Source organism: Opisthocomus hoazin, chromosome 6 (genome assembly GCF_030867145.1).
Source record: "Opisthocomus hoazin isolate bOpiHoa1 chromosome 6, bOpiHoa1.hap1, whole genome shotgun sequence".
Lineage (NCBI taxonomy): Eukaryota > Metazoa > Chordata > Aves > Opisthocomiformes > Opisthocomidae > Opisthocomus > Opisthocomus hoazin.
This window is the reverse complement of record NC_134419.1, coordinates 1,988,154-2,013,365: the sequence shown is the minus strand read 5'-3', so window position 1 is coordinate 2,013,365 and position 25,212 is coordinate 1,988,154. Positions and strand designations below refer to the sequence as shown.

At 56.2% G+C, this 25,212-nt stretch overlaps 1 protein-coding gene across 1 annotated transcript; it reads left to right on the top strand.

Moving 5' to 3' along the window:
* Positions 1-1,664: 1,664 nt before the first annotated feature.
* Positions 1,665-23,176, top strand: IL12RB2 (interleukin 12 receptor subunit beta 2). Its single transcript, XM_075424270.1, has 15 exons — positions 1,665-1,722; positions 2,634-2,960; positions 3,628-3,742; positions 5,575-5,750; positions 5,944-6,083; positions 6,537-6,681; positions 10,407-10,486; positions 14,277-14,496; positions 16,831-17,025; positions 18,527-18,628; positions 18,708-18,863; positions 19,886-20,023; positions 20,903-20,990; positions 22,198-22,297; positions 22,580-23,176. Exons 1-15 carry the CDS (start codon positions 1,665-1,667, stop codon positions 23,042-23,044), a joined length of 2,505 nt encoding a protein of 834 aa, XP_075280385.1. The 3' UTR covers positions 23,045-23,176.
* The last annotated feature ends 2,036 nt before the right edge of the window (positions 23,177-25,212 follow it).

Genomic DNA, 25,212 nt, shown 5'->3' with positions numbered 1-25,212 from the left:
GCCGGCGTAACGACAGCGAGCCCAGAGGTAAACAAACCCACACGGTCTGCTCGAGTGTCCAGCGGAGATTTCGCCGAGATAAGGACGCACCAACACACGTGGCCGCGTGCTCTGCCAACGCCGCGGGTGCTTCCTCCGCCTGGCGCTCCCCGGGACGGTGCCCTGCGTGTTTTCTGTAGCCTGCGCGCAGCGATACCATTGTCCCTCGCTGATGTGGAGTCTGCAGGCTTTTTTCTTTTTAATTTTTCTTTTTTTCCCCACATACCTTTGCTCTAAGCTGAAGCTGATTTCTCTTTTCTCATAATTTACTCTGAGCACAGTTCGTGTGCTCTGCCGCACTCAGGCGGTGCCGCACAAACCGTCTAGCACTTACCTAAGCAAACCACCAATTAAATTTATTTGAAGAGAGACTATTTTTGTCGGTCGACTCAAGTATTTTGGGTACAGTTTTGCCGTCAGAAGGCGAGCTCTCTGAAGGATGTTTACGCAGCCACCGGGCAATTTCAGTTTATTGGAAGGCAGAGCGTTTACTCGAAGAAGCTGGGTGCTGTGATTGCTCATCCTGGCAGTTACTAATCACCTACAGCAGGCACCGCCTGAAGAGTCGTGCAAAGCTGAGGCTTAGCGTTTCAGCCCGAAGGACATCTGGATTTTGAGAAAACAAGGTGTTTATATGCATTTTGGCAAGTTTTAGGTATTTCACTTTCAGATCAGCTATTGGTTCATTTTGAAAACACGGGATGGATCCTATCTCGCCATATAAAAACAACCTGAAATCACTTTTTGGTTTGGTTTTACATTAACACACACGTAGCAAAGACTATATTGTGCCTTCCATCCTAGAGATGGTCTGAAAAGCCGCCAGGATTCAAAGTTTCACTCGCCAGTAGCTTGTTTCCAATATGGGATCAAGCTACAAAAATAGCTGCATCTCCGGGACAGGTCAGGAGTTGCAGGTGGTGCGTGTTGGTGTACGCCCCGCTGAAGTATCCAGCGTCTTCTCGCTGCTCTGTAGTTCTGCAGGGGAAGGGTGAAAAGGTGATAGCTGTCAAATGCAAAACATGTGGGAAAATACTGGGCTTAGCTCAGGCTAACGTTAAATAATTTGTGTAAAATGTTTGTATCCGTAACGCCAGTACCGCAGCGTGCGTTTAACCTGGTGAGCCCAGACGTGGCACAGGTTTGTGTTTGAACAGAGTTTTGGAGCAATCCCACGGAGCTTCCAGCATCCCGGAGCTGTTCCGTCCGGCTGCGCGTGGAGCGGGGCGTGCAGACCGCGTCTCGGGGAGGGAGGCATCGGGGCTGCTGGCGGGGGGTCCTTTGCGGAAAGAGTGTCAGCTGGGGGAGCACACGGGGTCTTGGGGAAGGAAGGGAGCAAACGGGCGACCGGAGCTGTCTGGTTTTAAAGCCCAGAGTTTGGAAGTACCGGTAGTTCTGCCATTCCCCTCTATCTATTCTCTAGGGAGACCCAGCTAAAAATCAGCTGCTGCTTCGGACGGGGTCTCGAGAGCTGCGGCTCAGCGACACCAGCCGAGAAAGTTAATTAGAAATAAGCATTCTGGATCCTCTGAAGTTGTAAAATAGTAAACTACAAATATCTGTAAAAAGATTTTCCCACTTTTTAGGCACTGGTAAAAGGTGTTCGTTTCTCTGCAGGGGCCAAAATGCTGTTTGCATGGATCGTGCCCGCAGCAGTTCGGTTGTTGGTGCACTTCCCAGCAGGTAAGATGCTCTTTTTTTCCTACATAGCAATTATCACTTCAAAGAAGCCCTCAGGCTAATTAGTTCGGGTTCTTTCAGCTTCTGTGTGGCGTACGAGTAAACGTCTTTGGTGTTAGCAAGAGCGAAGTCTGATGCTTGATTAGGCGCATACTGTAATTTCCTGAAGAGCTCCTCGATCCGCCGCTCCAGCCGAGCGCTGCCCACGCTCCGTGGCCCCGCGCCGTGCTCCAGCGCCCGGTCTGGCAGAGCTCCGGCCTCGGGGGACACAGGTAGAGAACCATCTGCGCTCAGGCGTTGGCAGCGGGGCATGTGTGTGGGCGTAATTAGCGCTGCAAGCCAGCTTCGTTTGCGCGCACAGCGAGAAGCTGCTAAGAAGTTATGCAGGAAGGTTTCTTGATTTAGTTCAAGGTAGGGCTGTTGGCTACGTGAGAAAGCGTCTCTACAGTTAGTTTCCACAAAGATTGAACTCAGAAGTGAGGAGAACGGTGCGCTGTTGTTTTCCCGTACCTTCCGCCGCTGCTCGGCTTGTTGGCCCCGGGGCAGACGCGGAGCGCGGGATCGCCTGCGCCCTGTGCCGCTTGGAAAGGCACTGACACGCCAAGGGGTCTCAGCAAGCCGGAGAAAACCTCGCTTACGCCTCCAGCAGAGCCCTGCCTGCCACTGCCTTACCGAAACACGGCCGTCTCCTTCAACCACGGCCAAGAAAGAGTTCTGCTAGGCTTTGCCTGAGGTCATACTGTGAGGACTGGCGGCTGGCCGGCGGTTTCTGACCCCGGTTCATCAACTTGGTGAAGACCGATCCCCCGCGAGTCGCCACGCAGAGGCGGGAGCTCTCGGCCTCGAGCGCGGCGCGCTGTGCGAGACACGTGACGCGTTCCCATCAAAGGCTGGTTCTCCCTTTTCTGTTGCAGGAGCACACGGTAAGGGGAACGTGACCGCGGGCGAACTCCCCCGGGGCGCTGCCGAAATATGTGACAAAGGGACCATGACTGCCAACACCACTTCTCACGTCCAGCCGGGAAGCGGAATCACCCTCTCGTGCCAGCTGAGAGGCCGGCGGTACACGGAGCGGTGCAGGATCGCCATCTTCTTTAACGGCTCCGAGCACGTGAAGAGTTTCGGCGGCTCAGTAAGCACCGAGTTCACGGTCCACGCGTACGGCAAACACACGTTTACGTGCAAAACAGATTGTGAATACAAGAAAACGCTCATCTGCGGGATCGATATAGAATCTGGAAGTAAGAATTTCATTATTCCTTGTTCTTAAACGTTCCCTGGGGTACCGCTGAGACACGTGTTTGAAACGAGCCGTGGGTGCCCTTTTCCCAGAGAAGGTGCCGTGATTTACTGGCTCATTGTATATAAAATCCTCCTGGCTGGAACTGTGCAGCTCTGTTATCGATAAACGGAGAGATGCTGAATAAAAGTGCCTGCTCCGAGCAAATCTCGTGCTCCCTCCGGTTCCACCCCCGACGCCCACCAGGCTTGCCAGGGGACTTGCAAGAAAAAGTCTAAAGGAATTTTAGATTTTCGTTGAGCCTGGTGAGCTGAGGCTGCTGCAGCGGTCGGCTGCTGTATCAGTGTGGCATTTTTTTAATTAAAAAAGAAAAGAATAATTGTTGATGTCTTCAAGCAAAGCTTGTGGAGCCCAGTCCGGAGAGCTGTTCGGCGCTTGTACTCATCTGGCACCCTTGTAAAGTCGCTGGGGTTTCGCTCCAGTGTCCGTGGTCTCAGCAGGCTGCAAAGAGCCCAGACTCTTTTCACACGTGATAATTATCAGCCTGAATATTTTGTCTCTGAATTCTTTAAAAACCTCAAAACATACAAAAAGCCAACCCTAGCATTTCTGAAAATGTCTCCTGTCCACCTATTTAAGGAAGCCTCTGATAAGAATATCTGTTTAAGATCCTCCAGACGAGCCCAGCAACGTGTCGTGCATCCAGCACGGGACCGACGGCCATCCCGTCTGCACCTGGGACAAGGGACGGCTCACCTACATCACCACTACATACGTCCTACAGTGAGTAGCGCGGGGATGTAGCTCCTTTAACACCTATAATTGCATCTTGGAGGGATTTTTTTCTTTTTACACCGCTTCTTGAAGGTTCACCCTTATCCGAGCAGATGAGAGGGTTGGCTTCTGAAGTCAACCCAAGGCTGCTGTGATCATAGAACCTTGCTGGAGCAGTTAAAACCCCTTCTCTGTTCACATCAGCAGCAGTCTGGCTGCTTCTGGGTTCAGCGGGCGAGGAGGGGACGCCAGGGCACGGCTGCCTCTTGGCAGCAGCAGGTTGGCAGGGGAAGGGGTCTGCAAACCCCACCCCAAACCTGCTGCCTTCCTGTGGTGGGTCTCCTCCCCTTCGTGGTTCCGTGGTTAGCAGTGCCTGCTCCAGAACACCTCCCATCGGAGCTGCTCCCAGTCTTGGCATTTAGCTAAGGAAACAGAGAGGGACTTCGCTTGGACACGTGTTATTTTTGCTTCCCGTTTTAGACCCGAATGATATTTTTGCTCTCTTTGGTTTTCCTGAGCCTCCCCTGAAAAAGCTTGCGCAGACGTCTGCAGCAGAGTGTGGGGAAGGAGCAGAGGCTGCCTAGAGCCCCTCGAGACTGAGGGTGACGGAGCACTGGAACAGGCTGCCCAGGGAGGTTGTGGAGTCTCCTTCTCTGGAGATATTCCAGACCCGCCTGGACAAGGTCCTGTGCAGCCTGCTGTAGGTGACCCTGCTTCAGCAGGAGGGTTGGACTAGATGACCCACAGAGGTCCCTTCCAACCCCTACTATTCTGTGATTCTGTGATTCTGAGACGCCTTCGGAGACCTTTGGATCTCGGGAATCACCGAGCATAGGAGGAACCTTGCTAGAAACCTCTATTCAAGCAAACATCTACGTAGAATGAGTTCATTTTGCCCTTCGCAAGCTGCTGGGTAGGCTGAACCACTCCCTGCTTGGTTCTGAGGTGCTGCGTGTTGACCACCTCCTTGCCCTTCGACGCTCTCGCTCTTCTTCACCTTCTTCTTCTTCACCTGGTTCTGTTGGCCAAGGGAGCGGCAACTTTCCCAGTAGCTCGTAGAAACCTGTCACTGCTCTTTCAGCAGAAGGAGGACGTAGGGGTAATTTGCAGAAGAGTAAGGAGGTGTGGATAACGAGTCCTGCCAGGCTCGTAAGACAGAGATGGAGCGGCGCTTGCTAGGAAGCTATTACGCGTATTGCAAAATACAGGAGGTCAGCCTGAAGCAAGACGATACGATTGTCTCTGATGTGGGCGGAAGGAAATGCAGGGAGAAGCTAAACGAGTTACCCACAGCAACGGGTTAAATGACAAATTGAGAATTAAACATTGCATTTGAAGCCACGTGGTCTGACCGTTAGACTGCAGATAAATTACTTTTTTAATCACTAACTTACGTAAAAAACAAAGCAAAATGAAACAAAATCTGCCATTCTCCCCAATTCCGTGTGCCAACACCTATGCTCGTTCATAGAGAAATGTGAGGTGACCAGTAGCAGGTAACGCTTACGCTCGTAAAAGGAACCTACTCGAATGCAGCTCAGTGGAAATCCCGAAATATTTCCTTTCTCTGCAATTAAAACCAAAAAGCAGTATAACATTACTACCGATTCAGCTAGAGGAGTGTTCGCTCTAACCGCCACATTTAGGTGGATGAAGCAGGTCTGCCCAGGGCCAGATGGCCTGGCCTTCCTCCCCCGAGAGCCAGCCCGCAGGGAAGCTGCCGCAGGAGCCGCAGCCGCCAGGGACCCGGAGAAGCGCGACGGCACGGGGACGCCAGCCCTGCCCCGCTGCTTCCCGGGCGTACGCGGGGGCATTAACCAGGCCTCCTCCTTCTGTTCCAGGCTGTCAAACGGGACGGATGTCTTACGTGTTTTGGAAGAAAGCCTGAATAAGAAGTTCGGCTCGCTGGCTCTGAGCAAGTTGAATTTTGACTCTACTTACACTGTTGTGGTTGCTGCCTCCAACGAGCTGGGAAGTGCTGCTTCGCAGCCGCTCGTGTTCACGTTAATAGACATAGGTAAACGCGTTACTCGCTGCCTTTCAGCCCGTTAGAAAGACGTGGAAACGTTTTGAGCACTTTCTTCTTTAAACCTCTCGAAAAAAAGCCTCCATCCACTCCAAACCCATAATTCTACTTTCCACCTAACGCCCCGTTCCGAGCTGGGCTGGGCATCTGAGCGTTGTTTGCTTCTTTCTGTTTTTGCTGCCAGTGAAACCACATCCTCCCAACTTTTTGGTGGAATTTGAAAACTCTTCTGTGACCAACTGCACCTTTTTCTGGCACGACGGACCGCAGGCGCAGCACTGCCGGCTGAGATACCGTCCGCTGACCAGGCAGACGTGGAGCGCGGTAATCCTCTCCCGAACACAGGGCGTTGTGATCCTTGGGGGCTGCTTTGGTATCGTTATTTCTTGGTCCAAATTTGCCTTTCTCTGCTCTTTAACACTATATTTAAGAAAAAAACTATTGCCTTACGGTCAAAAACGATCGCTGGTCTGAAACCGAAGGAAGGTAAAAGAAATGTATTGCTCAAAGTTGGGTAAAGCACGTGAACAGAAAATTTATTTTCATCACGTAATTACATGAGGGATTTTTCTGACGAAGAACTGCAAGCCTGGTGATTCACCACGTCATTCTTTGACCTAATAAAGTTGCTTCAGATCAGGGGTTTCCCCGCTGTTTTTTGAAGACGTGTTTTGGCTGGCGGGGCTTCCTTTGGGCGTTAGCAATACAACCCGTCACTGCCTTCAACCTTCGTTTCCTCGTGAGTTTGACATTCTGCGTCCCTTATCTTCCTTAAAGGTTGAAAGCTTGAACAGCGAGAACTGCAGTCTTCGTGGTCTGGAGCCTCACACAGCCTACGAGTTTCAGGCCAGCTGTAAAATCCACCCTGAGCGAGGGCTGTGGAGCAGCTGGCGCGCGTACCAAACCCGGACCCCGGAGGCAGGTAACCCCCGATGGCATCTCCCGCCCCTCTGCTTCAGCTAGGGAAGTCCACATGCTGCTGGGTCCTTGCTGCTTGGTCTGCAGACCCTCTGTAGACCCAGACCCAGAGCCAACAGGGGAGAAACTTCTGCAAGACGATTGCTTTTGTAACGAACAAAACAAGTAGCGGCTCAAGCTTCTCGCAAAACAGGAGTTTTGAGAGCTCACCGAGAAGGTCTGAAGGGTATCTCCATCTGACGTTGCTGAAGGCTGGGGGAATGTTCCTGGAGGTGAGGGGACTGAAGCATCTCCCCTACGAGGAGAGGTTGAGGGAACTGGGCTTGTTCAGCCTGAAGAAGAGAAGGCTGCGAGGGGACCTTATAAATGCCTACAAATATCTGCAGGGTGGGTGTCAGGAGGATGGGGCCAAGCTCTTTTCAGTGGTGCCCAGTGACAGGACAAGGGGCAATGGGCACAAACTGAGGCACAGGAAGTTCTGTCTGAACATGAGGAAGAACTTCTTCCCTCTGAGGGTGACGGAGCACTGGAACAGGCTGCCCAGGGAGGTTGTGGAGTCTCCTTCTCTGGAGATATTCAAGACCTGCCTGGACAAGGTTCTCTGCAACCTACTGTAGGTGACCCTGCTTCGGCAGGGGGGTTGGACTAGATGACCCACAGAGGTCCCTTCCAACCCCTACTATTCTGTGATTCTGTGATTCTGAGCTGTAGTGCTGCATCATGGCACATCTGGAAAAGGCAGGCAGTTCGTGCAGCTTAGCTGAGGAAAGGAAAATATTTCTCCTTGGCTCATATCTAAAGTGTTCTACTGAATTGCTGCAGCCATCCCACAACTTGGGTCAGGACGGCTGCTGTGTCACCCTCCGGGGCTGGGGAACCACAGCCTGGGAGCGGCTGGGCAGCTGGAGCTTGCTCCACCATCTGCAGAGGAGTCGAAGGACTTTGCTGGGAAACCGCCTGGACTCTCAGCTCTGCCGATGCTGGCAGGTTTTAGCAGACCAGTTTCATGGTGCCAAGCCCCCTTTCCCCAAGCAGAGGGGTTGCTTCGCTCTGAGACCCCCAAGGCGAGCCCCCCACCGTGCCGCGGGCTCGCCAGAGCCTCTTGAGCTTCACAGAATCACAGAACGGTCGGGGTTGGCAGGGACCTCTGTGGGTCACCCAGCCCAACCCCCTGCCCAAGCAGGGTCACCCACAGCAGCCTGCAGAGGACCTTGTCCAGGCAGGTCTTGAATATCTCCAGAGAAGGAGACTCCACAACCTCCCTGGGCAGCCTGTTCCAGTGCTCCGTCACCCTCAGAGGGAAGAAGTTCTTCCTCATGTTCAGACAGAACTTCCTGTGCCTCAGTTTGTGCCCATTGCCCCTTGTCCTGTCGCTGGGCACCACTGAAAAGAGCTTGGCCCCATCCTCCTGACCCCCACCCTGCAGATATTTAGAGGCATTTCTAAGGTCCCCTCTCAGCCTTCTCTTCTCCAGGCTGAACAAGCCCAGCTCCCTCAGCCTCTCCTCGTAGGAGAGATGTTCCAGTCCCTTCACCATCCTCATAGCCCTCCGCTGGACTCTCTCCAGTAGCTCTTCATCTTTCTTGAACTGGGGAGCCCAGCACTGGACCCAGCACTGCAGATGGGGCCTCACCAGGGCAGTGTAGAGGGGGAGGAGAACCTCCCTCACCCTGCTGCCCACACTCCTCCTCATGCACCCCAGGATCCCATTGGCCTTCTTGGCACCCAGGGCACGCTGCTGGCTCATGGTCACCCTGTCATCCCCCAGCACTCCCAGTCCCTCTTTGCAGAGCTGCTCTCCAGCAGGTCAGCCCCAGCCTGTACTGGTGCCTGGGGTTGTTCCTCCCCAGGTGCAGGACCCTGCCCTTGCCCTGTTAAACTCCATCAGGTTCCTCTCTGCCCAGCTCTCCAGGGCTCGCTGGATGGCAGCACAGCCTGCTGGTGTATCCACCACTCCTCCCAGTCCTTCAGTAGAGCAGAACATGGCCCGGCGTGTGGGGGAGAGCAATCCCACCGGGAATTGGGCAAGCAAAGAGGGTTTCTGGCCTGGAGCAGGGCACAGCATCTCCCAGGGACACGCAGCATGGACCCAAGGGCAGCCCTACAAGCTCCCAACCGCTCCAGCATGGGCTGCCTTGGGCTCCCTGCCTGCCTCCGCCCCAGGCTGCACACGCTCACACGCTGCAGAGCTTTTGGTTCTGACGAGGGCACAAATCTTCTCCGAAGTTTGGGTTTCAACAAAGACGTGTTGGCTGCTTTGGCATCCTCCCCTTTCATCTCCTACTCGGCTTTCATTGCTCTTTTTTGTGAATTACTATCAGCTCTGCAGGCTCCTGCCGTTCTTACTCATGCCACTTACCACTACTGACAGCATCAGTTTCTGTAAGAAGCATTGATTGATGCACAAGGTGTGAACTTCTCCTTCCCTCCCCCACCTTCCTCTCAACAGTTTTCTCAAAGCTCTCGGTGCGCCCTGGCTTGCTGCAGCGTCTGCGGTCGTCACCCCTCTGCCCAGCCCGCGCCGTAAGGCTGGATGTCCCCGGAGCGGGTGACGGCGAGGGGAGGCTGCAGGGGAGAAGCGCTGGGTACATCACGGGCACCCTTCTGTTTTTATTTCTCTGACCTGCCACAAAGCTTGCTTTGTGCAAGCACTGTTCGTAAGTGAGTGTGGGTTTTTGTTCCCCAGCCAATTCGTGTCATTCACACGTGAAATGAACTTTAAAACCTGGGCTGGAGTCCAACAGGTGCAATCCCATATTTCATTTTTTCCTGCTTGGAGCTTGCCCCTTCCTCCCTCGCTCACAGTGAGCGTGCTCTGGATTGATCTCTTCCGTCAGCCCCGCTTCTTGTTTCTATTTGTAGTTAATTCAGGACAAATAGCTCCCAGCACTGCGGGCACTGAGGGCTTCTCCTGTATTTGAACTTTGCAGATAGCAGGCAGCCCCATTCTAGATGGAGTTTTCCAACTTTTTTTGCTGCCTAGGCTATTAATAGCGATTATTATTTGAATTTGATGAGTTTATTTTGGCGAGGGACCTTGAGGAGCCAAACTTCGTTATCTGCGGTCACACTGGCTTTCTTTGCGTGTCTTTCTCGGGTTCTGAACTGTTGAAGCACACTGCTCACCCGTTCCTGCAGCCAGAAGTTTGCTTTAGTGTTATTTTAGAAGGTTTGTTCAAACCATCAAGGGTTTCCAGTCGCTCTGTGACTCTAAGGAGAATCGTGGAAAGAACAGGGGGTTTAGGCTGCCTCTGGCAAGGTCCTACTCAGGTGGCTGTCACAGACGTTCATCGCCTAGAACCAGGCAGCAAAACCCTACAGACCCTACCAGCCCTGTCACCCGAAGCTGTCCCTTGCCTCGGGGCTGGGGTAGCCGTTACCCCAGCGACCTGAACAGCCCCAACGTCTACGCAAAGACGAGAGCGAACGCCGTCACTTCGATGCGTAGGCTTCCTTGGCAGCCAGCCTGGTTGCAGAGGGCAGGAGAAAGCCATCAGCAGAGCCAAACCCCTGCTTGGGTTCATGGCTTGTTCTCTTCACGAGTGCCACCATGATGCTACTGAACTCCGTCTGTGGCAGCAAATACGGGCTAACGCACACCGCATCCTTCCAGGGACGCTTTAAATTTTAGTTGTCTGAGGATTTTTACCTCCTTCGCCTATTCGATGTCTTGTTTGATTGCTTCAAAATACAGCCAGTAACGCTGCTCACATTTTCCTTCCACACCAGCGCCGAGCGGGCTCCTGGACATCTGGTACCGGCAGCAGGACGTGGACCCTGAGCGGCAGAACATCTCTCTCTTTTGGAAGGTGAGCTCTTCGCAAGCCGAGCAGACGCAGTGACAACCAGCGAGGTTCGAGGGGGACACTGGTTTGTGTATAAAGTTCGAGGGGGGATGCTTGTTTCTGTGTTTGCGGGAAAGGACTGAACCCAAGGAGAGTCCGGGGCTTCCACCCGTGCCCACAGACAGGGACATGGGGACAAGCCCCATCTGGAGTGCTGTGTCCAGTGCTGGGCTCCCCAGTTCAAGAAAGATGAGGAGCTACTGGAGAGAGTCCAGCGGAGGGCTACGAGGATGATGAGGGGACTGGAGCATCTCTCCTACGAGGAGAGGCTGAGGGAGCTGGGCTTGTTCAGCCTGGAGAAGAGAAGGCTGAGAGGGGACCTTCGAAATGCCTCTAAATATCTGCAGGGTGGGGGTCAGAAAGATGGGGCCAAGCTCTTTTTAGTGGTGCCCAGCGACAGGACAAGGGGCAATGGGCACAAACTGAGGCACAGGAAGTTCCGTCTGAACATGAGGAAGAACTTCCTCCCTCTGAGGGTGATGGAGCCCTGGCCCAGGCTGCCCAGGGAGGCTGTGGAGTCTCCTTCTCTGGAGATATTCCAGCCCCTCCTGGACACGGTGCTGTGCAGCCTGCTCTGGGTGACCCTGCTTCGGCAGGGGGTTGGGCTGGGGGATCCCCAGAGGTCCCTGCCAACCCCGACCATTCTGTGATTCTATGACATGGAGCAGCTCTGCCACCCACAGTTTGCCTCTCCCAGGAGTTTCAGCAGCTCTTGGCTACCTACATTCTCCCATTTACAGTTCCCCAAAGCTCCTGTCGCACTGTCAGCACCACGCGTTCCCAGCACTGCGCCTCGGTGAAGCGGAGGGATCGGAGCTTGGCTACCACCTTTCACAGACACCCATCCCCTCCCCTTCCCCCCGGTGACCTGTGTCCCCGCCGGTCTCCCTAAAGGGACAGGAACCAACCTTCTAGACTTCCTCAGCTCTCTTGTAATTAAAACCTCCACCTCGCCGCCGACTGCGATGGCTGCCAGGCGCGGTCAGGGCAGGAGCTCGGGGAGGACGCCATGCCCTGTGGTCTCCAGGGATGGGACCTTCCTTCAGGGGTGTTTCTGCTCTGCTTTGGTGATGGCAAGAACAGAGCCAGGAAGAATAGGGGAGGCAGAGGAGGCCTTTTAAGGTGTAATAGCCATTGTAATAGCCCTTTAAGGTGCCCAAACTCTGAAAAAATCGAAGAGCTGGATGTGCTTTGGGCAGCTGGAAGGGCCCCGTGGCTGTCCTCCACATGGACGGGCGGGCGGCCGGGGCTCTCGTCACGCAGCAGCGCAGGAGGAAATCGGTTTTCTCTCTGAGTGTGAAGCAGAAGACGGGCAGACCGCATGCAAAAGGGCTTGCTAATAATAAATCCACAGATCTGAAGCTGGACAAACTCCGGGTTGAAAAGAGTTGGTTGCTTGGGTCCGCTGAGCGGAGCCTCCTGGGAGCCGGGGGCCGAGACCCTGCAAGGGAGATTTCAAAAAGAATTCCGACTAAAACCCAGCTGCAGGGTGAAAAAAATCCACATTACCACCCGGCTCAGGGGAACAGGCTCTGCTGTACCGACATTCCCGGCGGAACCAAGCCCCGACAGCAGCGCCGGGTGCTGAGTCCCCGCAGCATCACCGACCCAACCCATCAAGCCAGGTCCCAGAGGAATTCTCCACTTGTGGGGCATTTTGCTGCAGTGGTTTTACTTCAAAGCCAGCAAGGTGAATTTTTTGAAAGCATAAATTACTTCGACTTCCAGCTCGCGACCTCTAGTTAACCCACCGATTAACGCTGCGTCTTCTCCCCACACCAACAGCACCACGCTACGAGAGAAAGCAGAAATTCTGGTGTGACTACGTGACAGCAGCCGCTGCGGCTTGCAGACCTTCAACTTGCAGACCTTCTACTTGCAGACCTTCTACTTGCAGACCTTCTACTTGCAGACCTTCTACTTTACGAGCTTTGAGCTGCGGCAGCGAGCTGGGCGGCTGCGTGCAGCGACGCCGGCTTCCTGCGGCGTCATTCCTGCGCTGCCCGTGCGGTTTTCACGGCAGCTACGGAGCGAAGGGCTCCGACTCCGTACAACGGGGCCACCGACGCACGCACTCATCTTTTCTCACACGCACACCCCAAGGAAATGGTCACCGATTTCATTTCGGCGGGCTGGCAGAGCGGTTTCAGCACCGCGCTTGTTCCGAGCCGCTGCCAGAGCGATCGCAGCACCGCAAACATTTTCCTATTTTTGAAAGTGGTTTTTTTCCCCCCTCTTCCTCTTTTTGTTTTGCTGCAACAAAACCCAGCCGAACAAGGCGAACGCGCTGCGCGGGAGCTGCGGGAAAGCGTGAAACCGATAGCACAACGGCAGACACCCCGGTGGAAAAACCAACGAGAGGGGCTGCACGGGGCGCCTGGGTGAATTGGAATAACTCTTTATAGGGGCTTTAAGTAAAAAACCTGCATTTTCCCCTAAATCAGAAATTGGTCATTTTTACAAACCCGGCTGTGTGGTTAATGCTGGGTTTTCCCCCTTGGAAGAAGCATGGCTTGAGTCCGGACCCAAGGAAGGAGGGGGCTGCGTGTTTCAGCGTCCCCAGCTCTGCTGCTGCTTGGAACATCGGCAGCTTAAAGCAAAAGAGCTTCACTAACTGGAACAAAACAGGAAAACAAATAATAAATATATGCAACCTTATGAGAGACCCTTGGGTAAATGCATGCTCTTGGCCTTACCATCGTTGGGGAATTAACTCCTTTGACGTGGCCACAGGTTCCCAAGAGCAGAGAGGTGACGGAGCTGGGATGAGGCTTGGGAGCGGAGAGCACAGGTCGCAGGGCTGGCCAGCAGCAAAATCAGAGGGAAAAATCAGAATAGGCTGCTTCATGGTATGGGTTTTACACAGATGTGCAAAATCCTGGTGGAAAAGGGAAATTCTGCAGCAAGGACAGTAGCTTTCTTTGGAAAAAAACCATAATTTTGGCAATAAATAAAGAAGTTCACTTATGAACATGTATTCTTAGGTTGGTACTGATGGGGAAACTGTGCTGCCTTTCAGATGTGTTAGCTGTGCTTCAGGCAAACAGATCTTCAGCTAATAGTAAATAAAAAGTATTACAGAAGAAAGCAGTCTCCACAAGCGAGTGAGCAATCTCCGGAGCACTGCTTGGTTCCTCCAGCTTCCAGAAGAGAAGAAAGCAAAAGCTGATAACTGGTTACCAAAGAACATGAGCTGGTACAGACCAGCAAGTGCCACTGGCGCTGTGAACAACGTCTCTGCTGCTAGAACAGAGAAGGAGGAGAAAAAAAGTCACCTTTGAAGGGGAGATCCTCACTGACAGGGGCAGCTTGAGCCCCCCGGGGCCGGGCGATGGTCTGGGGCGGAGGGCTGAGGACAAGGCTCCCCACCGCTGCCCGGCACCGGGGCTGCTGCTCCGAGGGGGTCCGGCGCGGGTGGATGGACCACAGTCTGGTGGGAGCATCCGGGCTTGCTAATAGTTCAAACACTGTGTGGATGTGTCACTTGGGGACATGGTTTAGCAGGCATGGTGGGGTTGGGGTGATGGCTGGGCTGGATGATCTTAGAGGTCTTTCCCAACCCTGATGATTCTGTGATTCTATAAAGCCTCCCTCGGGAGGGCTCGTAGGTGAGACACAAAGACCACTTTCATGGTTGTAGGTTCACGTAAAAGCGGGTGAAACGTTTGGTTCACAAACAGCCAACACCACCTCCCTCCTCGCAGGCTTTGCCCATCCGAAGGAGAAGACAATAACAAGTGTTGTTTCCTCGCAGGCTTTGAGCGCGTCGGAGGCGCGGGGCCGAATCCTGGGGTACACCGTGACCTTCGAAGACCTGGCCCGGCGCAGCCCCCCGGCTTCAGCAGCACTCGTCAGCACCCAGACCAGCTATGCCAGGGTCACACCAAGGGTGGGCTACAGGATAACCATCACCGCTGAGAACTCCCGGGGCACGTCCCCACCGGCGTCCGTCGTGACCGACCCAGGAACGCAGGGTAAGGGCTTCTGCTGGGTCTGCACCACGGGGAGTAACATGGGTGCTCTGCTTCGTGCTACGTGCCATGGAAGCATTCAGCTCCCAGTGACTCGTGCTCACCAAGCTCCCTCTCAATGAGCTGCCAGGGATGACAAGCTGACCATGAGCCAGCAGTGTGCCCTGGGTGCCAAGAAGGCCGATGGGATCCTGGGGTGCATGAGGAGGAGTGTGGGCAGCAGGGCGAGGGAGGTTCTCCTCCCCCTCTGCTCTGCCCTGGGGAGGCCCCATCTGCAGTGCTGTGTCCAGTGCTGGGCTCCCCAGTTCAAGAGAGATGAGGAGCTACTGGAGAGAGTCCAGCGGAGGGCTACGAGGAAGATGAGGGGACTGGAGCATCTCTCCTACGAGGAGAGGCTGAGGGAGCTGGGCTTGTTCAGCCTGGAGAAGAGAAGGCTGAGAGGGGACCTTAGAAATGCCTCTAAATATCTTCAGGGTGGGGGTCAGGAGGACGGGGCCAGACTCTTTCCAGTGGTGCCCAGCGACAGGACAAGGAGCAACGGGCACAAACTGGAGCATGGGAAGTTCCAGCTGAAGATGAGGAAGAACTTCTTCCCTCTGAGGGTGACGGAGCCCTGGCCCAGGCTGCCCAGGGAGGCTGTGGAGTCTCCTTCTCTGGAGATATTCCAGCCCCACCTGGACGCGGTGCTGTGCAGCCTGCTGTAGGTGACCCTGCTTGGGCAGGGGGTTGGACTGGGTGACCCACAGAGGTCCCTGCCAGCCCTAACTTTCTGTGATTCTGATCTGCAGAGCCAGTTATTGCTGAGGTCCCAGGGCTCGTTAAATTGCCCCACTGTAATTTCACCTCAACCCCTTCCGCCGACGCAGGCGTACGCCACGCCATCAGCCACCCAGGGACCTGACACAGCAGAAAATTCACCACACCAAATACAAAAAGGGGTTTTTTTTGTGTGAGAGAGGTGGCAGGACTGAAGGGAGGGTGACGGTGAGGGGAAATCGTACAAGCTTTACCTCCTGCGAGGCTGCACTCTGTTGTACCCACGCAGCAAAATCAACGAGCGTTCCCCGAACTCACCCAGCCCCGAATTTCCTGTGCCGGTACCGGCCGTGACGGAGCCTCGCGCTCTCAGGTGGTTCGTTCGCAGAGCCAGATCTCCATCTGCTCCCATCCTGGTGCGACGTCGGTAAAACATCGACAGAGCCACTGCAAAGCCTTTTCTCAGCAGAAGGATGCTCGCCCTGCCTCGGGGGCAGAAATGCAGCTCCTCGGCTCGCAGACTGCGCCGGTTCGGTGAGCCCCTTCGTCAGGCAGAGACAGGATCGGTGCCCAAGTATCACCGGCATCTGGTTACCTGGAGGTAGCAGGACAAGAAATGCTTTGTGAGCTCAGCTCAGTTTTATTTATTGGAAAAAATAGTTCTGAAAGGATGCTGGTTTTGTACTGCAGATTAGGAAAAAAAACAAAAAACCCGATGACTTTCCCAACATTTTGTCCCACAGAAGGGGTAGCCTGGCCCTGGCTGCGAGAGCAGCAGCTTTGGCCCCGTGGAGATGCCGTCTGTGGCTCTGTCAGGGGAGCAGGGTGTTAGTCCCTGCCCCGACAGCCCCTCTCCGGGCTTGGGGACGGTGCGAACAAATGGTGTGGTGGATGTTCACACGGCTGCACCACGAGACGAGCCAGGAACGTGGCTCCATTCCTATCAGCACAGAGATCACCCTCAGATCAAGACCTTTTCTTTCAGTTGCAGTTTATTTCTATGCTTCACATGGCACCACATGGGACGAGACACAGTAAAAGCCGTACATTGAACTCACTGAGTCCACAGGGTCATCGAATCACAGAATCATTAAGGTTGGAGAAGATTTCTAAGATCACCAAGTCCAACCGTCACCCCAACCCCACCATGCCTGTTAAACCATGTCCCCAAGTGCCACATCCACACAGTTTTTGAACCCCTCCAGGGATGGGGACTCCCCCACTGCCCTGGGCAGCCTGGGCCAAGGCCTGACTACGCTTCCAGTGAAGACATTTTTCCCAATATCCAATCTAAACCTCCCCTGATGCAACTTGAGGCCATTGCCTCTCGTCCTGTCGCTGGTTCCTTGGGAGAAGAGACCAACCCCCGCCTCACTACAACCTCCCTTCAAGTAGTTGCAGAGAGTGAGAAGGTCTCCCCTCAGCCTCCTCTTCTCCAGGCTAACCAGCCTCAGCTCCCTCAGCTGCTCCTCACAGGACTTGTTCTCCAGCCCCCTCCCCACCTCGCTGCTTTGCCTGCGGTGAAGTTGAGTTTGTGCTGACGGTCTCTCTCTCTCTTGCCTGCTCTGCCTCCCCTGCCAGACCTGCCTCCTCCTCAGAAGGTCTCCGCCGTAGCCCTGGGGAACAGCAGCATCCTCGTCACCTGGCAGCCACCCGCCCGGCCCACCGTCGGCGGGTACGTGGTGGAGTGGGCCGACGCCGAGAGCAGCTCGCGCCCGCAGTCCCCGCTGGCCTGGGTCAAGCTCCCGGCGTCCAACCTGTCCGCAGTGCTAGCAGGTATCTATCTACCCCTGCCCGGCGGGATGCGCCTGCGGTGCCCTTTTATTCTGAGAGATAATTAAGGAAGAAGTCAGATTCTGATTTTTACTAATTCAGCATAAGAAATGATGGCATTTAAAGCTTTCTCTATAGGAGGGGTGAAATCTGTGGCTGCTCCAGGCTCCGTCCCACAGTTGCTCTCAGCTGAGATTTACACCCGATAAGTAAAATGTCTCTGAAAAAACCCGGTCCCTCTGAAACGAAACCAACCAGCTAGAGGTACCAGAGATCAAAGGCTGACGAGCAGACTGTTTCCTTTCTAATAATTGTTGGTTACTAATCCCCAACCCATATCACGCGTCGGCGTTGTGCACATCGGGCGGCTGCGAAGCTCCGACAGCATAGAATCACAGAATCACAGAATCACAGAATCACAGACTGGTCGGGGTTGGCAGGGACCTCTGTGGGTCACCCAGCCCAACCCCCTGCCCAAGCAGGGTCACCCAGAGCCGGCTGCACAGCACCGTGTCCAGGCGGGGCTGGAATATCTCCAGAGAAGGAGACTCCACAGCCTCCCTGGGCAGCCTGGGCCAGGGCTCCGTCACCCTCAGAGGGAAGAAGTTCTTCCTCGGGTTCAGCTGGAACTTCCCATGCTCCAGTTTGTGCCCGTTGCCCCTTGTCCTGTCACTGGGCACCACTGGAAAGAGTCTGGCCCCGTCCTCCTGACACCCACCCTGCAGATATTTAGAGGCATTTCTAAGGTCCCCTCTCAGCCTTCTCTTCTCCAGGCTGAACAAGCCCAGCTCCCTCAGCCTCTCCTCGTAGGAGAGATGTTCCAGTCCCCTCCTCATCCTCACAGCCCTCCACTGGACTCTCTCCAGTTGCTCCTCATCTTTCTTGACCTGGGGAGCCCAGCACTGGACACAGCACTGCACATGGGGCCTCACTAGGGCAGTGTTTACATCCCCGCTCACGGATGAGCTGGGGACAGCAGCATGTCCACCCCATCGGAAAAAGCAGCGTATTCACGGCATCGTGCTGTGCTCTGCATTGGGAAGGGGAGAGAGGAGCCCCTGCCAAGCCCAGCGTCGCTTGCTGAATGCACGGCAAGGTTCTGCCACACTGGACGGGAGCTCACGCAGGAGCATTTCTTTCCTTCCTGATGACAGACGTGTCCATAACTCAGAAGATTCACCTGAAATTTAAGCAGCTAACGTAAATGCATTACAAACTGGAGCATGGGAAGTTCCAGCTGAACAGGAGGAAGAACTTCTTCCCTCTGAGGGTGACGGAGCCCTGGCCCAGGCTGCCCAGGGAGGCTGTGGAGTCTCCTTCTCTGGAGATATTCCAGCCCCGCCTGGACGCGGTGCTGTGCAGCCGGCTCTGGGTGACCCTGCTTGGGCAGGGGGTTGGGCTGGGTGACCCACAGAGGTCCCTGCCAACCCCAAACATTCTGTGATTCTGGGATGACTGTGAATACTTTAGCAATTAACTCCCCACTTCTAATTTCTCTATTTAGAGCGCATAGAAGATGATGTGTGCTACCAGATCAGCGTGTTCGCGCTCTATCGGGACAGAGCCGGACAAGCGGCGTCCGTTCGGGGACACTCCAGAGCACAAGGTGAGTCACGGTAACACTCCTCCAGCTATTTTTAAGCCAGCTTCAGCTCGGCAGTAATCATCAGCCCGCTGTTTTGCAGCGCCGTCAGCTGGGCCCCAGATGCACACCACGCCGCGGGCAAACGGCGTCGTGGTTTCGTGGGCAGCAATCCCTGCCCGGCAGCAGCGGGGCTGCATCACCGGCTACCAGGTCTACCTGCAGAAGAAGGACCGGGGGGAAGCCCCGGGTGTCTACGGTAGGCAGCCGGCGTGGACCGACGGGACGGTGGAGTGGAGAAGCTGGGAGGGAGCGATGCCCTCGGGAAGCTCGGCGTGGTCAGGGAGCCACGGGCAGCTGGGCTGCCCCGGGGGCTGGCAGCAAGGCTCCGAGTCAGCTCCCTCGGCTATGGCTGCCCATCAACAGCCCCACGCAGAGGGTCTCCCACTTTGGGTTGGATCTTGCTAAGTTATTTGGAATGTGGAACTACCAGATTAGGGTTTTTTTAGTTATTTTCTGAAGTCGCAGTCAGCACAAACCCTTGTAACTACCGGCAGGGGAGAACACCGGGCTGTCCGAAGCCCTGCCCAGGGGATGCGTGCTCCGCACGGGATGCATGCAGGGACACGCAGCACCCACCGCGCTCCCACACCCGTACCCTTCGCCCGCCCAAGCCCCTGCTCACTCCAACTCCCTAACTGCCAGGTTTCCACCTCAAAAATCACAGAATCACAGAATAGTAGGGGTTGGAAGGGACCTCTGTGGGTCATCTAGTCCAACCCTCCTGCCTCAGCAGGGTCACCTACAGCAGGCTGCACAGGATCTTGTCCAGGCGGGTCTTGAATATCTCCAGAGAAGGAGACTCCACAGCCTCCCTGGGCAGCCTGGGCCAGGGCTCCATCACCCTCAGAGGGAAGAAGTTCTTCCTCATGTTCAGACGGCGTTTTTGCCGCCTCGCCGCTGCGGTTTTGCCACCAGACAAAGGGTCCCTCGGCGCGAACCTCTGCTCCAGAACCCTTCACCTTCAGTAGCTTCGCCGAAAATGGGGTTTATCTTAACTTTATGCAGAAAGACCTTCTAGCGTAAGGTCTTCTATAGCCCTGCCAGCGGCTCGGTGCCACCATTCCGAGCCAGGCGGCAATAAACAGAGCAGAGGAAAGGAAATGAGTTAAATTAGCAGATACCTCTCCGTGCTCCAAGCGCTGGAAGCCGGGTTCGTTGACATTCACCACGGCAAACGCGCGCCGGGTGGTTGACCTGCTCTCCCCGCCTTCCCCGCAGCCGTTGCGGACGCGCGGGCGCCGCGCTCACTGTACGTCGCCGACCTGCAGCCCGGTGAGCTCTACGCCCTGTGGATGACGGCGTCAACGGCCGCCGGCGAGGGGCCCCGCGGCAACAGCCAGCTCCTCCGCTTGGAAAGTACGGGTCACCGGGCCAGGAGGGCTCCGAGCCCTCGGCCCCCTCTTTCCCACCGACTGGGAATGCTTTTCCCATGACTCTCAAAACTACTGACGATCTCTAGCTTTGGCTGGTTTGGAAATGCAGCATCTCTTCCCCTCCAAGCACCCAGTTTTGTGCCAAGGCGTTCACTGTATCATTGGCACCTGGAGTGCTGTGTTCAGCTTTGGGTCCCTCACCGTAAGAAGGACATTGAGGGGCTGGAGCGTGTCCAGAGCAGGGCAGCGAGGTGGGGAGGGGTCTGGAGAACAAGTCTGATGAGGAGCGGCTGAGGGAGCTGGGGCTGCTCAGTCTGGAGAAGAGGAGGCTGAGGGGGGACCTTCTCACTCTCTACAACTACCTGAAGGGAGGGTGGAGTGAGGGGGGGTTGGTCTCTGCTCCCCAGGAACCAGCGACAGGACGAGAGGCAATGGCCTCAAGCTGCGTCAGGGGAGGTTCAGGTTGGATAATGGGAAAAATTTCTCTATTGAAAGAGTGGTCGGGCATCAGACCAGGCTGCCCAGGGCAGTGGGGGAGTCCCCATCCCTGGGGGGGTTCAAAATCCATGTAGATGTGGCACTTGGGGACATGGTTTAGCAGGCGTGGGGGTGTTGGGTGGACAGTTGGACTTGATGATCTTAGAGGTCTTTTCCAACCTTAATGATTCTGTGAAAGCAATCCAGACAAGGCAGCAGTTTTCCTGGTGTAAAATCTGGGTTTGCAAAAATTACATTTTAAGCCGATAGCACAAGCGCAGTAAAGCCGAGGCGTTCACTGAGAAACCACTGTCTGACTTGAACCAGCTTCTTTAAATTTGCTATTTTTTTAATACAGATGAATGATGGGTGTTCTGCTTTTCAGGTGCTGGGGACTGGACGACTGTTGTGCTTACCTGCAGCTTCTTCATCTTCTCAGCCTGTGTCTGCTCTGTGCCTCTGGCAAGAAAAGCGTGAGTGGATCCATCTGTTGCGTTCCACCAAAGCACGGAGCTGCTGTCAGAAGGGACGGCCGCGTCCTTTCGGGGTGCCTTGAGGAACAGCAGGAATTGTTCTCAACAAAGGTTTCAGAGCACACAAGTGGTAACAACACCCACTGAGCTTAAAATACAGCCCTACTTCACATATCTTGTGGATTTTTAACCTAGAGCTTAAGGTTTGCTGCCGCCAAAACAAAACTGAAGGGGTAAGAGCCTTGGCAATTAACCTGGGCGAGAAGCAAAACCCCGAGACTAAAAACCATTTTCCTGTAGAGCAGCACACACATTTCCCCCGCCAGGTTCCCCAGGACTGAGCGCCCGCCCTGCCAGGCCCCCCACCCAGCCGGGGTCTCAGCAGGACCCCGGTTACAGAATCCCAGCATGGTCAGGGTTGGCAGGGCCCTCTGTGGGTCACCCAGCCCAACCCCCTGCCCAAGCAGGGTCACCCAGAGCAGGGGGCACAGCACCGCGGCCAGGCGGGGCTGGAATATCTCCAGAGAAGGAGACTCCACAGCCTCCCTGGGCAGCCTGGGCCAGGGCTCCATCACCCTCAGAGGGAAGAAGTTCTTCCTCGGGTTCAGCTGGAACTTCCCATGCTCCAGTTTGTGCCTGTTGCCCCTTGTCCTGTCGCTGGGCACCACTGGAAAGAGTCTGGCCCCGTCCTCCTGACCCCCACCCTGCAGATATTTATCAGCATTTCTAAGGTCCCCTCTCAGCCTTCTCTTCTCCAGGCTGAACAAGCCCAGCTCCCTCAGCCTCTCCTCGTAGGAGAGATGCTCCAGTCCCCTCCTCATCCTCGCAGCCCTCCGCTGGACTCTCTCCAGTAGCTCCTCATCTTTCTTGAACTGGGGAGCCCAGCACTGGACACAGCACTGCAGATGGGGCCTCACCAGGGCAGAGCAGAGGGGGAGGAGAACCTCCCTCGCCCTGCTGCCCACACTCCTTGTGATGCACCCCAGGATCCCACTGCCCTTCTGGGCACCCAGGGCACGCTGCTGGCTCATGGTCACCCTGTCGTCCCCCAGCACTCGCAGTCCCTCTCCGCAGAGCTGCTCTCCAGCAGGTCCCCCCCAGCCCGTACTGGTGCGTGGTTACACCGAGCTCTTGGCCACCCGCACGCCCAGGTCAGCGCCGCAGGAGTCGGCGTTCACGCTTCTCATCGCGCTTACTCAATCCGCAGGTTTCTCTCGCTCCTCTCCGTGCTTGTGCCGCAGTGGCAGAGCAAAGCCATCCCAGACCCAGCTAACGCCACGTGGGCCAAGAACTACACCTCTATGAAGGTAAATTCTATTTTTTTTTCCCCCTTCTAACCCCCCCCCATCACCTTCAGCAGAAAAAGCCATCGGAGCCGTGCGAGTCAGGCGTCTCAGCGCAGCAAACGCGGCGGAGAGCTCCGTTCTCCTCCCGTGTTTGACCGTATCGGGCGAACGAAACACCAGAGCAACGCGGGGACCTCTCCTTTCCAGCAGAATTTGCTGCCACGTGGAGGGATGCTTGCGTCGTGGGGGTGGGAGGTCATAGGATGCCGACCACGTAATTAATTCCTGCGTGCCCCTCCGCAGGCGGAGCTGAGCTTGCCCTCCAGCCCCTTCCCACCCAGCACCAGCAGCTTCGAAGAGCCCGAGCTGACCGCCGTGGAGGAAGCCTTCGCCAAGGGCGAGCTGCGGGTCCTCCTCGGCAGCGGGGCGGACGGCGAGTGGCCGCCGGCGAGCGGCCCGGGGCACGACGAGCCCGAGTACGGGGCTCTGCCCGGCGCCGAGCCCGACCAGCAGCCGCTCCCCGACCTCTACAAGAGGATGGCGGTGGAGGTGACGGAGCAGACGCAGGCGGTCTCCGAGTACATCGCCAGCCCCGCCGCCGACACCGCCGCCCCGTGCCTACCCCCGGCTACCGCCGGAGAGCACGCGGAACTCGAGTGCGGTCTGCTCTCCGTCTTCCCAACAGCTTTCCTGACACCCGCACTTCCCTACGACGGGAATCTTACTCTGGACAGGGTGAAAATAAACTGCAGCTCTTTCACGAGGTAGGCGGTCGCGGCGGTGTAAGCCCAGCGTGATTTTTTGCACTTTACTGAAATATTTCCGCGTGTTTCAGTACGGCCGGTCCAGCCACTTGCAGGTAACCCCTTGTAAGTGATAAAACCACCCAGCTCACCAACCTTCCCGGCGCTGCACGTCCCACCTCACCGCACGACACCGCAGCTCCTCACCCCCCCAGCACGCTCGGGTAGAATCAAAGAGCGAAGATCGGGAACGCTGGAGCTGCACGACCTGGTTAATTAATGACCCGGATGCCTTCAAGCAGCCTGGGCTGCCCCAGACCCCGTCACGAGCGGCTCGGCCCACCAAGACGTGCTGACCACCACCTCGCTCGCCCAGACAGAGCGGGGAGCGACGCCAGGGTCAGAGATGGGCGTCCCAGCCCCAGCTGGACCCCAGCTGGGACCCCAGCCCCCTCCAGCTGCACACAGCAGCTTCGGCTGTGTCACCTGGGGATGTGCTCAGGGACCCTCATGTCACTTGGAGATGGGATTGGGGACCCTCTTTGCCACCCAGGGATGTGCTCAGGGACCCCTGTGCCACCTGGGGTTGTGCTCAGGGACCCTCATGTCACCTGGAGATGTGCTCGGGGACCCTCATGTCACCTGGAGATGGGATTGGGGACCCCTGTGCCACCCAGGGATGTGCTCAGGGACCCCTGTGCCACCTGGAGATGGGATTGGGGACCCCTGTGCCACCCAGGGATGTGCTTGGGGACCCTCATGTCACCTGGAGATGGGATTGGGGACCCCTGTGCCACCCAGGGATGTGCTCAGGGACCCCTGTGCCACCTGGAGATGGGATTGGGGACCCCTGTGCCACCTGGAGATGTGCTCGGGGACCCTCATGTCACTTGGAGATGGAGATGGGATTGGGGACCCCTGTGCCACCCAGGGATGTGCTCAGGGACCCCTGTGCCACCTGGGGTTGTGCTTGGGGACCCTCATGTCACCTGGAGATGGGATTGGGGACCCTCTTTGCCACCCAGGTATGTGCTCAGGGACCCCTGTGCCACCTGGAGATGGGATTGGGGACCCCTGTGCCACCCAGGGATGTGTTCGGGGACCCTCATGTCACTTGGAGATGGGATTGGGGACCCCTGTGCCACCCAGGGATGTGCTCAGGGACCCCTGTGCCACCTGGAGATGGGATTGGGGACCCCTGTGCCACCCAGGGATGTGCTTGGGGACCCTCATGTCACCTGGAGATGGGATTGGGGACCCCTGTGCCACCCAGGGATGTGCTCAGGGACCCCTGTGCCACCTGGAGATGGGATTGGGGACCCCTGTGCCACCTGGAGATGTGCTCGGGGACCCTCATGTCACTTGGAGATGGAGATGGGATTGGGGACCCCTGTGCCACCCAGGGATGTGCTCAGGGACCCCTGTGCCACCTGGGGTTGTGCTTGGGGACCCTCATGTCACCTGGAGATGGGATTGGGGACCCTCTTTGCCACCCAGGTATGTGCTCAGGGACCCCTGTGCCACCTGGAGATGGGATTGGGGACCCCTGTGCCACCCAGGGATGTGTTCGGGGACCCTCATGTCACTTGGAGATGGGATTGGGGACCCCTGTGCCACCCAGGGATGTGCTCAGGGACCCCTGTGCCACCTGGAGATGGGATTGGGGACCCCTGTGCAACCCAGGGATGTGCTTGGGGACCCTCATGTCACCTGGAGATGGGATTGGGGACCCCTGTGCCACCCAGGGATGTGCTCAGGGACCCCTGTGCCACCTGGAGATGGGATTGGGGACCCCTGTGCCACCTGGAGATGTGCTCGGGGACCCTCATGTCACTTGGAGATGGAGATGGGATTGGGGACCCCTGTGCCACCCAGGGATGTGCTCAGGGACCCCTGTGCCACCTGGGGTTGTGCTTGGGGACCCTCATGTCACCTGGAGATGGGATTGGGGACCCTCTTTGCCACCCAGGTATGTGCTCAGGGACCCCTGTGCCACCTGGAGATGGGATTGGGGACCCCTGTGCCACCCAGGGATGTGTTCGGGGACCCTCATGTCACTTGGAGATGGGATTGGGGACCCCTGTGCCACCCAGGGATGTGCTCAGGGACCCCTGTGCCACCTGGAGATGGGATTGGGGACCCCTGTGCCACCCAGGGATGTGCTCGGGGACCCTCATGTCACTTGGAGATGGG

Excerpts from the sequence above, each read along its gene's own strand:
- IL12RB2 (XM_075424270.1), top strand. The coding sequence starts at position 1,665 with ATGCTGTTTGCATGGATCGTGCCCGCAGCAGTTCGGTTGTTGGTGCAC. Across the intron at positions 18,629-18,707 it reads GGGACACTCCAGAGCACAAG|CGCCGTCAGCTGGGCCCCAG; the intron begins GTGAGTCACGGT and ends GCTGTTTTGCAG. Across the intron at positions 22,298-22,579 it reads AGAACTACACCTCTATGAAG|GCGGAGCTGAGCTTGCCCTC; the intron begins GTAAATTCTATT and ends GCCCCTCCGCAG.